This window comes from Xyrauchen texanus, chromosome 29 (genome assembly GCF_025860055.1).
Source record: "Xyrauchen texanus isolate HMW12.3.18 chromosome 29, RBS_HiC_50CHRs, whole genome shotgun sequence".
Classification (NCBI taxonomy): domain Eukaryota; kingdom Metazoa; phylum Chordata; class Actinopteri; order Cypriniformes; family Catostomidae; genus Xyrauchen; species Xyrauchen texanus.
In genome coordinates, this window is record NC_068304.1 from 27,106,929 (window position 1) to 27,119,532 (window position 12,604).

Below are 12,604 nucleotides of genomic sequence, written 5' to 3' on the forward strand. Positions count from 1 at the left end.
CGACCGGGCGAGAGCTGAGGTGGATCTGCAGGGCTTCGAGGGATGAGAAACTTTGGCTTTCCATCCGGCGGTGGAGAGTGGGCACAGATGGTTGGCCACAGCCTCCTCGAGGGGCGGAGTTCCTCGTAGCCTCTTTCTCTTGCGCCGCCCACTGAGGAGAGCGAGGAAGAAAAGAAGGCTTCAGGCGAGCAGAGTGCGGGGCTTTCCACGACTTTGTGAGTTTGTCATGCACTTCGGGAAGAAAGGAGAGGGTCTCTGTCGAGGGCCTGCCGGCGCTCTGCAGGAACCACTCGTCCAGCCGGCTGCGGGCGGGTTCTTCCGGAGAAGACCAGTCGAGCCCGAGGTCTTCCACGGCTTTGGACAGGATGCGGACGATCTCAGAGTCCATGCTGGTGCCCGTGCTCGTGTCCGCTGATGTCGATGGCGCGGGTCGAAACTCGAGCTATATATATATATATATATATATATATATATATATATATATAGCACAATATATAGCGCTATGCGTGCGGATGGCGTAGCAGAAGGCTTCGAGGCGGCTGAAGGCGCCGGCGTCCTCTTCAGCGGTCCTGCTTTAGGCTTTTCGACGGCGGCTGAAAGACTCAAACAATCCGGAGGATCCAGCGAAGAACAGGTCTTTGCTGAAGGAGATTAAATCTAAAGAACTCTCATGATGGAGGCCTAATATATAGCCCTAAGCCACGCCCATCTTGGCTGGGCTCTGAGCGCCGTGTAGCGCTTCAGAGTCGCCCGTCATTGGTTCGAGCAAGTTGCTGCAGCACAGCCAATGACCGAGCTGCCTCGCTCATTGCTGTCTGCTGTGCAGCTGCAATGCGTTTTACATAAAGACTTCAATATTTCTCGAGAAACTGAGTTTTTCCCATAGCGTAAGCTACTTACGCAATAGATAGGGAACTGGAGTTGAGCCTAACACCTGGAAGCAGTTATTCAGATATACAATGCCATTCAACTCCTCACAAAATAACATTTTGTCTTAAATTATTACCTTAAAAAAAATTGGGCCCCTGTTTGTGACTATTTATGGACAGATGTCCACATTTGCCCACAAAGCCCTTTGCTGTTCTCTGCTACAAATAGCATGAAAACTGAATTTGGCCATCGTTACTGGTCTCAGATACATCACCGTGATTGAATTAGCCTCAGAAAGGAAGTTGCTAAAATTAAACTTTTAAATGCCAGGCACAACATTCTGGTTCTTTCATGTAAGTCACATATTGCTTAATGTGGTGCTGTGGTGTATGCACTGGTTATGGCACATCTTTCCCCACATATACTGATTTTTAATTATACAGTTCCACATCAGTGCACGATCCACAATGGAGTAAATAATATTCAATCATGACAACATGATAAAGTCCCATAAATCACCTGTTGTTCTAAAGATGATAAAAAACCCAGGAGAATTGTGAAGATAAAGAACAATACTAAATTCATGTGATTGAAATGGAAACTACTTTAAGATTTTTCCAAATGGTCTTCTGCCACCACCAAATTATTTATATTCAGAAACTTTCCAGATTGTGCACAGACCTATTGCATGCGACAAATCAAACCCATATTGAAACTTGAGCTTACATTAAACAGCTAAAGTAAGTCTAAGCAAATTGCACAACAAAACATAGTTTTAATTGGCACACCGAAGTATACAAATCTTGTATACAAACATATTTCCAATGGTTTCTTAAGTGTTTTCTACATTGGCTGAAACTTTGGCGTAAATAAACATTCTGCCCTCACCGCTGACCAGCATTCGTTTTAAGATGCTTTAAGAGAAAACATTAACTATATAAAGAACAAGGGCACCATTGTGTGAAACTTGTAGTCTCACTATTGTTGAATGGCCTAAATCCAGGTAAGTAAAAACTACAGTGCTAGTCTTACGCATGCGCTCTGGTTGATCAGGAAGGACTAACACGTTTATATTCGCTAACGTTTTTCACTTAACGAAAACACATTACAACGAACCGAATCCTACCTAACGACTACTGCTTGATTCCTGAAACCCGCTTTTGCCCACTGTGCATGTAATGAAGGAACATTACAAAATCTGAAAGCTGTCCTAAGGCTTCCGAGTTTACTCGCCACTTCGCATTGTTGATTTAAACATGAACGTAAAAACTAATTATTCCGTGAACGTCTCTTACCTTATCCGGCCAGGGAACGCGTGAGGGGAAAACTTAAATTCCCTTAGGACACACGAGTAGTCCGTAAAAATGTTTCCAAAATCATGTGGATATTTGGTCGCTTCTAGCCCCAGCGCTGTTCGCTAACGAGGAATTCTTCTTGGCTCCCACATTCGTTATTCCTCTTCCTCCCAGCCAACCGAAACCACACGACGCCCGGCTGCTGCTCGCGCGCACACTCACATTGCACTGCGCACGCGCACGCACGGGCGCATTCACTAGTGTTAGTAGTAACATATGAAAGAGAGCAAATTCCGCAATGTAACGTGGTGAGCAGTCGGCTGTTGATAAACATACGTTGTGATTATCATTAAAACAATGGACACTTCTGCACATTGTGATAAACCCGAATGTGGAAGCATAAGCAAGGAACAAATGTGAAAACCATCACATTGACCAACGTGTTGCGATTCAGTAGACACAACACTATTTTACAAATATACAAATTAAACTTTGAATATACCGTGAATTTGTTAAGCTGGGTGGCACCTATACAGCACAATGAGGATTTCTTGGACATGATTGCGCTTTGATGCGCTTGCATGACGTCAGACTGCAGTTTCAAATGTTTGCGCTGGTTTATAATTTTTTTTTTTGCTATCTGATTCTATGTGATGGGTGCTATTGTAGCATTTTTTATATTAAACATTTAGTCTTACTGAAAAACCTTTTATGGAGGGCTACGTATCACGCAAATGTGGATATCACTTCTATCTCTAGTTGCATTCATTAGAGTAGCAGACGTTACAGGTATGTTTTTTCGAGCAGTGTATAGCACATCCAGGTGGGCACTCTTGTTATTACACAAGTGGATAAACGGGCACCTTTTTCCAAATAGTGAAGGGCAATTTTTTTTTCTAAAATTACTTTGTGTTCATACTGTGTATCCTTTCTCTCTTTTGTATTTTTAAAGTGTTTATTATTATTATTATTATTTTATTTTATTTTAATATTTACAGTATGTCAGAATACTATTATAGTATTAATGTCAACACCGCTCCAAGATAAATTCCTTGTAGCCTCATGGTAATCATGGTAAGCACATTTTCTAAAAATCTCTTTTGAAATTATCACAAACATTAGAGTACATTCAGTGAATCTGCCAATTAAGTGCAGTATGCCACTCTGACTCTCACAGTTAAATGGTTTAATGCTTTTAAACACTGGAATGTAACTTCTGAATGTCGACATTGGAGTATTCCACATTTATTTTTCTTGATGATTTAATACATATTGTGATAGGATGCATACTAATATAATATTTGTAAGCTCTGCCCAATTTCTGTGTTCTCATCAGTGTCTCATATAAACTGCAGTTCTGATTTGTTTTCAGCATCAAATAGAAGGCAAGTTAAAGCCTCCACTGCTTATTTCCATCAGTCGGTATCCAAGTTCCCAGCAGATGTAACTTAATACATTTTCAAAAATAATTTCAAAGGGAGAGTCATCAAATGTGCCAGCCTTAATTCTTACCAAACTGTGGTTTGTATTTCCATAGGCAAAAACATTTAAAGTGGCTCTTGCATGTCCATGCCTTGCATGTCCATGTAAATAAATGTAAGTTACTTGTAATGCCAAGAGTTACCAAAGGTTTTTAATGTCTTTAGATTACCTTGATTATAAAAAGCCAAAATGTTGCCCTCAGGCTAATAAGAGTATAATTAAAATATATGTATTTTTAGTAATTGATCACAAGTTTCACATTTGAATGGGAAAGATGCAATAAAAATGAAGAATCAGAGTGATCAGGATTAGTGATAAAGACATGTAGTTAATTGGTAAGCCTGAGATTTCAAGAAAAGCAAGAGACTATGAATTCAACCATTTCAAACATCACACATTTGTTTTATGTTTTAAGATAACAAAAGTAAATTTTATATATATATATATATATATATATATATATATATATATATATATATATATATATATATATATATGATAGATAGATAGATAGATAGATAGATAGATAGATAGATAGATATGCATGTATGTATGTATAAATATATTTCAATAATGTGCTTTTATTTATTTCTTCTTTCTTCTTTTTTCAATTAAGTGTTCATATAAAGTATATAAGCACCGATTCTGCCTGCAGATGTTTTGATAAATTCAGAACCCTGGCATAGAAACCAATAATTACTGCCATTATCTGTATGTTTTCCAGCATCTGAATTTATGATATATTATTTGCAAACATACTGTTAAGTAATTTAATTTTTCTCCAAAAATTCTTTTTTTTAAATAGATTGGCTCTCCAGCCTGCAATAAAAAAAATAATTTAAAGATGGATGCATTTTAAATTCATAACAAATTAGCAAACCTACAATCCCTCTTCAAACTTCAGTCAGTATGGCAGACTAAATGTGTAATAAAAAACATTCTTGATCTGACTATAGGAAGACAGAAAGAACAATTGTCATTGATGTGAAGCAGAATCTCACCAGGGGGCAGTATGACCTAATGGAGGAGGCCTGTGTTCCTGTTTTCTGCTTAAATGCGTGTTGTACTGCAGTTTAGCCAATCAATTGGAATGCATTATAATATTTAATTTGACATTTATCTATTCAGATTAAAATCATGGAAGAACATAATTGAAAAAAATTGTTTGAGTGTCTATACATATTAATATTCAAGATACAATCCATCTTGGGTGTATTTGGATTACCACTTGGCATGTAATTGAAAATGTACAAAAGCTCTCTGCTTCAGACTAAATTAAGTGAGGCCGTTACAGTATATGCTGGCTTCATAAAGCCAATATTACAACGATATGATATGATATGACTTAACAGAGGATGAATTGTTGCAAATTCAAAGACATGGAATTCTTCATGAGCCACTTGAAGCATGAATGGAGTTCACCAAAATTACCTGCCATAAGCGTCCAGCCGGACTGCGATGCTCCTCACTGAATGATACCTGTCAAAGGAGGGACAACGCTCTATTAAACTACATAGAATTAAATACTAACAAAAGCCTTTATTGGCAAAAATCCAAGAACAATGCTTACTGACTTAAAGGACTTTATCACTAAAGTTTATAGTTCATACAAAATAATTTTGTTTAATCATTGACCAACAACACTTACTTACTTACTTAATTTTAACCACTAAAAGTTCTAAACATAAATAAAATTATATTAATTCATTTTCTGCTATGTCATAATTTCATGTATAAAAGATCTTGTGAAAAGCGCTATACAAATAAATGGACTATTATATTATATTATATTATTTTATTTTATATTATTACTACACACACGTTGTTCCTGAACGCGTCACATCGTTTCAAAGGCTTTCCAGTGTGTACTTAATAAACTTCATTTCCCAGCATCCTCTCCTGTCCTCCACCCCCCAGTCCAGCCGGTGTATTTGGATACAAAGTCGGAGCTGACAGCTTGGTCCTTGGAATAGTCCGTCTTTCAAATAGAGCAAAGAAAACGGGAGAATTCGTTGCGATGGACGACAGGTCGACCAAATGTCCCAGTTAGAAGAATGATTTAAGAGCATCGTCTCATTGGAATTTGATTATGTGTTTATCGAATGGATATTGCAGCGTTATGATACGCCCATGCGACGAGGTGCAGGAATGTTGTGATGCACAGTGAACGATCTAGGGAACCAAAGGATATATCTGAACCCAGAAAATACGCTTATTTTGAGCGGAAGCCTGGAAGAGCGCATGGATGTACCATAAACCTAATCTCTGGATTACAAGAAATATTGTTGCAGGGTATAGAAAGGGACTAAATGGATATTATTATTATTATTTGTATTATTATTGTAAAGATGGTGGACGCATTCTCTGCTGGCTTTAATTTGGGCAACATAAACACACTATGGAGGAGAATTTCGTTGCCTAATCGCCATCACCACGACCTGGATAAAAGTCACCTTTATGCTAGCCAATCGCATCACTTTCATTCCTCATAGAAATATCATATCTTCAATATTATATTAAACAACACAACGTTCCGCTTAAGCGTGTTAAAAATATGTATTGATATACGCAACAGACTCTAGCTTTATGAATCAGCTGCTCGGTAACAATAAAAGGTCTAGCCGCTGTCAAAACGACAATCAATGAAAATGAGGGCGAAATGATCGAAGTAAACACTCGCACGTGCAATTTATAGAGATAGGACGTGGATTAAAAAGCAGATCTACAGTAGGTATAGTAACATTTATCCCAAGGATAATTAATTTAAATGTTTAAACTCTGATTACATGGTTTAAACGCAATGTTGAAAACATTATATGTCGACTAAACCAAACAGTCCTAGGCACTGCCACTCTGTTGTAATTCACATCTTAAAATGGACGCGCGCTTTTCTTAAGAGCTATTTAGACTCAAACTGGCTAATAACGTTGCCGATGTTCAGGATTTAAACGATATAAAAGAGGCGTGTAGAGAAATATAATATAGGTGGGAATATTTGTGGATGCTAGTGCAGCTCTGCAAGCCTGTCATAGTTTAGCTGGAGGGGAAAAATATCTGAAGACGCCTTAAGCCTGCGCATGCATGACTTTTAAGACTATGAATATTCATTAGCATCCATTGCAAAGAATAACGACGATATCCTGTGCATTTATGCAAATATGACTGTCTTAAATGGATCAGATTTTGGTGGATTAGAGTCAACATTCCAATATAAGTTCTTCACCTAAAAGCATAACCCTTGCCATCTTTGATGTGGCCAATTGTGAAAAACCCCATCTCGTTCCTGTTGTTATCCTGTATGCATTGAGGAGTTGAAAAAGGAAATCAATCAAGTTGTCTCCAAGGCCTTCTGTGAGTAACTTTTTTGTTGGAAAAATCAATGCCGTTTCAAGCAACCAAAAAGAAAATTTTGAATCAACATCCTCAAGCCTTTATTGACTTGATATTCGGACGTAGTCTCAAGCACTTTGGCTCTCTTGTTTCTTTATATAAAACATGTGTTACAATGCAAATCTCTTATTCAATATTCTCTTCTTAGTCATATTAGAGCTGCAAGCAAACACACAAAATGACAGGTATCTATTTGAAAGTACAAGGCTCTTTAAATGTTAAAACATACACAAAGTGTGCTGTGGACAATCCAAGCGATCAGTGAGGACGGTGCTGGAGCAGCCCAGCTGCTTGTCAAGAAGACCTGTTCTCAGTAGATGGGCTCTGCATGGATATTGTGCTTGAGTTGACAGAGGGCCTCCTCCAGCAATTGAGACCTCATCGCTGACCTGTGCACTCAGCTATGGACCCATATACGAGACTGAGTGGAGTAGGGGCTGGAGGTGGTAGCAGCGCCGCTCCGCTACCTTGCGGTAGCAATGGTTGCTCCTGTGGCCCCCCACTTCCCCCTGCGCTCCCTGCAAATACAACTTCAAAGCTCTGTATTACACAGGCAGAGAACAGCAGCAGCTGGAACTCATCGACCCTTTCCTCTTCTGTGGAGTCCCCAGATTCCCATCATCATGAAGGGAGTAACACTTTCTGGATGGCCGTGTTTGACTATGAGGCCACAGCAGATGAGGAGCTGACCCTGCGGCGTGGCGACCTACTAGAAGTACTCTCCAAGGACTCTAAAGTGTCTGGAGATGAGGGCTGGTGGACCGGCAAGATCCAGGACAAGGTAGGCATATTCCCCAGTAATTATGTGACCCGACGGGACACCAGCTATCCTGCGTTGCCCCCTGGAGGCCTGATTGGTGGGGAGTCTCCACTGGAGATTGATTTCTCAGAGCTGTGTTTGGAGGAGATGATTGGTGCTGGTGGGTTTGGAAAGGTCTATAAGGGTGTGTGGCGAGGTGAGGAAGTAGCTGTTAAAGCTGCCCGTCAGGACCTCGATGAGGACATCAGTGCCACAGCAGAGAATGTGAGGCAGGAGGCTAGACTCTTCTGGATGCTCAGACACCGCAACATCATTGCCCTGCGAGGTGTTTGCCTGCGGGAGCCAAATCTTTGCCTGGTCATGGAGTATGCCCGTGGTGGGGCTTTGAACCGGGCACTTGCTGGGAAGAAGGTGCCGCCTCGGGTACTGGTGAACTGGGCAGTTCAGATTGCGACAGGAATGGACTACCTGCACAACCAGACCTTTGTGCCAATCATCCACAGAGACCTCAAATCCAGCAACAGTGAGTAAAGTTTCTTTGTTACAGAAATATACACTCATACCATCAAATTAAAACCAATTCATATTGACATGCATAAACTTATTGGTTAAAGGTAAATTCAAAACCAACCTGGTTTTATGACAAGTCATAGTAATTTGTACAAGATGGCGAAATTGTAAGAAATCAGATGAGTTGGCTCGTACAGAAATATACAACTTTGCCAACTAACAATGTTATTATGATTTTTTCTAAGTTTAACCACCACCTAAACCTAATCATAAAGTCTAACCCCTTAACTATACCCTCAACCTAACCATAATTGTAATAGGAGAATCACTGAACCATGAAAGAAGTAGAAACGCTGAAGTTTTGAATGAGCATTCTTACGGTTTTTCCTAAATTTAATCTCTAAACCAAACCTAAAGAACAATAATTGAAATAGGAAAATAACTTTTGTTCTGCACAGAGGAGAACAATCGGGTTTGGAAAGGGAATCTTTTGTATTGCATAAATAAATATGGAGTAAGTAATCAAATTTGTTTACTGACATTTTTTAGCTAAAATGTGATGCTTGTATTGGATCAGTTTGAAATTCTGTTTGGTGATTGGTTCGTCTCTATGGTGATAACAGTTGTACCTTTTTTACGACATGGGTTGTACAATTTCACCATTTCATATGAATTATTACCAGTTGTCATGAGACCATGTTGATACAATATTCAAACATGAGCAGAACTCCCTTTATTCAAATTTGCAATAGGAATGGCATAAAATTCATGTTTTGGTGGGATGAATGTAGTGACAGTGCCGAAAGAAATAGATGTTGTGTTTAGCTTACGTTTTTAAAATTATTTTTATTTCTCAGCCTCTTGTGTCATTGGTTCCTCTGCTTAAGGAGAGCTGCTCTGCTCTGGAACACAGAGCTATTTTTGGTCCTTTGTGCTACTTTATGCTAAGCACAGTTAGAGTTGTTGGTTTACTGGGCAGAAAGAAGAGAGTAGTATAGAGAGATGTGTATGGATGTGTGCGTGTGTGTGTTTAGTTGGAAGGAAGACTGCACACTAGACGGAGAGTTTTTAGCTTCTGCAGTTTTTGCAGTAGCAGACCATGACAGGACACTATCTGTGTCCGAGAAGCTTGAGAGTAGATTTTGCAAAGTCTCCTAATCCCTGTCTTTGTCAAATCCACAGTCACCCCATTGCTGCCTATTCTCTCAGAGATGGGATGCATGTTTACAGTGGCCCTGTAGAGACAAGAAGGGTGAAAGCATTAGCTGTTAGAGTTTAGAGTTTCACAGTTCCTCATTATCCAGGGGCTCTGAGCTCAGGTATCCTCTTCAAACTGTTGGCGTACTTGGAGATTGGCATAGCTTCATTGACAACAGAGGCGGATTCCAAGCCCTCCAGCTTCTTCCCATCTCCCCTCTATATTTCAGTTCAATTCAGCTTTATTGGCATGACAACTGCAGGATAGTATTGCCAAAGCATTTTTAAGGTTATGTAATTACAAACTGCTTTAAATAATACATTAATAAATACATCTATTAGTAGTAATGAAAAAGGAAATTTAAGCATTTCAATATTGTTTAATATTTAAACAGTATTTGTTAAAAATTGTTTTAAACAAAACAATATACATGTTTTGTTTATTTTTGTTCACTCTATTGCACCCAAGACATCCCCCTCCCTGCTCAGCCAACACAGTGAGGCACAGTTGTTTAAATGGCATAGTATCCCATTTAGAGCTTCAGTAATAGTGTCCCTCCAAGCATTGGTGTTTATTGGTGTTGATTTCTGATAATTCTGTGTAAGTCATCAGCTAAACCTGTCACATAGTTTCGCATAACATTTATTGGGTCTGTTCCAAAACCCAGTGAGCATCCTCCAGATGCAGCATTTTAAGACATCATTGCACACTCCAGACGCAAAGTCTGTTCCAAAAGTTAGGCAACTTAATTATGGTGCCTCTTAAGATATCTCGTTTTGGACAAATTTTAAGGTAGTATCGTATGTATCCTTCCTCAGGTAGGCGGTCCCAGAATGCTCAATGGAAAAATAAATAGATGGTGGACGAAGCAAGATACATTTTGATTATAAATATACTAATAATCAATTCAATACTGAAAAGTAATGATAAATACAATTTTATTATGATACAAAACATGCTATTTTACCAAAAATGTGTGTGTGCTGTGCATATTTATGCTCATTAGAAGATTGTGTCATTTCTCTCACGTCACCGGTATCGAGTCTCGCATGCGCTGCCCATGAGGAGCGCTATTTGAATTATACGCAGAGCTGCCATCTATGTATAGCGTACCAAATCTCTCTCCTATGAGAAATTATTTCAGTAGAGCTGCTGCCATAGAAGACAGCTGTCTATGTAGGCAGGAGACAGCAAGGTAGCTCACTAAGTTTTGGAACAGAACCATTTAATCATGGAATGGAAAAGAAAATGATGCTGTTCCATAAACATTCCCAGGGACAAGTCAACATAAATTAGCCACACACATTTGGTGTTTGATTCAATGAGGCTCTGCAAATAAATTATATTAGAACAATGACATAAAGAGTCAGGGACAATGGCTTTCAAATTACCACACCAAAATACTGTAATAATCCCTTTGCCCTGTTATGTTGCCTGGTTGGCTAATTTGGACATATTTGGTTTGCTGGTTGTTAGTGCACCTGTACAACTAGGGTAATCTGATTATTGTAACCTCCTTTGGGGTGATGTCACTCTAAATTTGAGTTGAAAGGCTGCAGTTGTTGGTCAGTACATATTGTTAGCCGAGCTAACACCAGACTTAAGTTACCCGTTATCAAAAAATGGCCCTACTAGCAAAAACAAAAGATAAATTGGGATCAATTGGAAGGATGACTCAGCTGAGGGTAATGCTAAACCCCCGATCACCTTCCTCAGACACATTCCTCAGGCAGGTCTTTCCTGGAACACAGGGATGGCTTATGGCTAACCTGCATTGTTTGGTGCTATCAAATAGCCTTGGCATGCGCTCAGTACTTGTTTTTCAAAACTTAATGAATCTATACACTCAAATTTAAAGGTGTCATGAAAATTATTTTATTATCTTCCCTGAGGTCCACGATAATGTCAGTAAAGTTTTTTGCACCAAAACTGTCATAGTCCACCCTGTCTCTGGCCCTCTGACTGAAACGCTCGGCTTTGGCCTCAGCGTCTCCTTCAAACATCATTGTAAATGCCCACTGTTCTGATTGGCTAACATCATGCAGCCCCTCAAATTTAGCCATATTTGAAACTTAATCGGAAGAGAATAAACAAGTTCATCACAACATTATGAAACAAAATTTCAGGGTATACACAATGCACATCCAACACATTGCATCCGAATATATTAAACCATTACTCAACGCATCCAAACAGTCAAAGACACCCAGCTAGTGCTCGTTTACATACACTATCAAGTAAAAATGGTTCAGGTGGGTGAACCAATATCAGCCAGATGCTAAGCAGCTGAATAAAGCTTTACAGAGTTTTTTACTGACACCGCTTCTTTTAAAAGCGGTGTGATAGACATGCAAAGGTTAAAGACGTCTGTGTAATGCATGTTATATGCACCAAAAAAAAATAAAAAATAGTCCAGATGGGTCCCCTTTGGTGTTTAGGAATAGTTGGTCACACTAAGCCGGTCTCTCTCCCTCTGTTTATGATACGAACTTAGCACCAGTGGACAGGGCCAACGGTGCAATGACACAGGGCATGCAAATGCAATTGTGCAATGTCTCGTGACGTCGTGAACACACGGTTTTCAAAATGAGATGTTTCAGCAGGGTGGGAACTGTAAATGCTCTTTTAAGATTGGGGAGGAACTTTTGAGTTCTGAAATTTACAGTATGTTTTATAGTACAGTTACATCTTATATGTTTAAATATCAAGGAAAATTGTATTTTCCATTTCATGCCCCCTTTAATATAAGGTGTATGTGATTAAGGTAAACTAATGTTAAAGGTAATGATAGACTGATATATATTGATTGGTTATTTCACCTAGTTTCAGTTGCAAAATCTACTGACTGGATTTCTTTGTAAATATTGTGTAAAAATAATACATTTAGCAATATTGTGTAGACCTTTGCAGTTTGGAGATGAATTTGATTATATTGATTGGCATTTTAATACAAAGCTCTCTGGAATAATCAATTCTGATTGATCAATCGCGACATCAAGCGGTCTGAAATTTCTGGATAACGACCACATATCCAGGGAGACATATAACCCGGCATTCGGGTATTGTGAGAAGTCTTTCCTACATCTTGTATCACTCTGA

General features: G+C 39.1%; 2 protein-coding genes across 2 annotated transcripts in view; one reads left to right on the forward strand and one right to left on the reverse strand.

The window, feature by feature from the left end:
- The window catches only part of LOC127623183 (signal-induced proliferation-associated 1-like protein 3), a 113,177-nt gene extending 110,864 nt beyond the window's left edge, over window positions 1-2,313 (reverse strand). Inside the window, exon 1 of the mRNA XM_052097501.1 lies at window positions 2,166-2,313. The gene's annotated coding sequence lies outside the window, so the exon portion shown is untranslated. The remainder of the gene's footprint in view (window positions 1-2,165) is intronic.
- A 3,265-nt stretch (window positions 2,314-5,578) lies between these two features.
- The window catches only part of LOC127623290 (mitogen-activated protein kinase kinase kinase 10-like), a 46,640-nt gene continuing 39,614 nt past the window's right edge, over window positions 5,579-12,604 (forward strand). Inside the window, exon 1 of the mRNA XM_052097683.1 lies at window positions 5,579-8,320. Within this exon, the coding sequence (XP_051953643.1) occupies window positions 7,441-8,320 (880 nt within the window). The 5' untranslated portion in view covers window positions 5,579-7,440. The remainder of the gene's footprint in view (window positions 8,321-12,604) is intronic.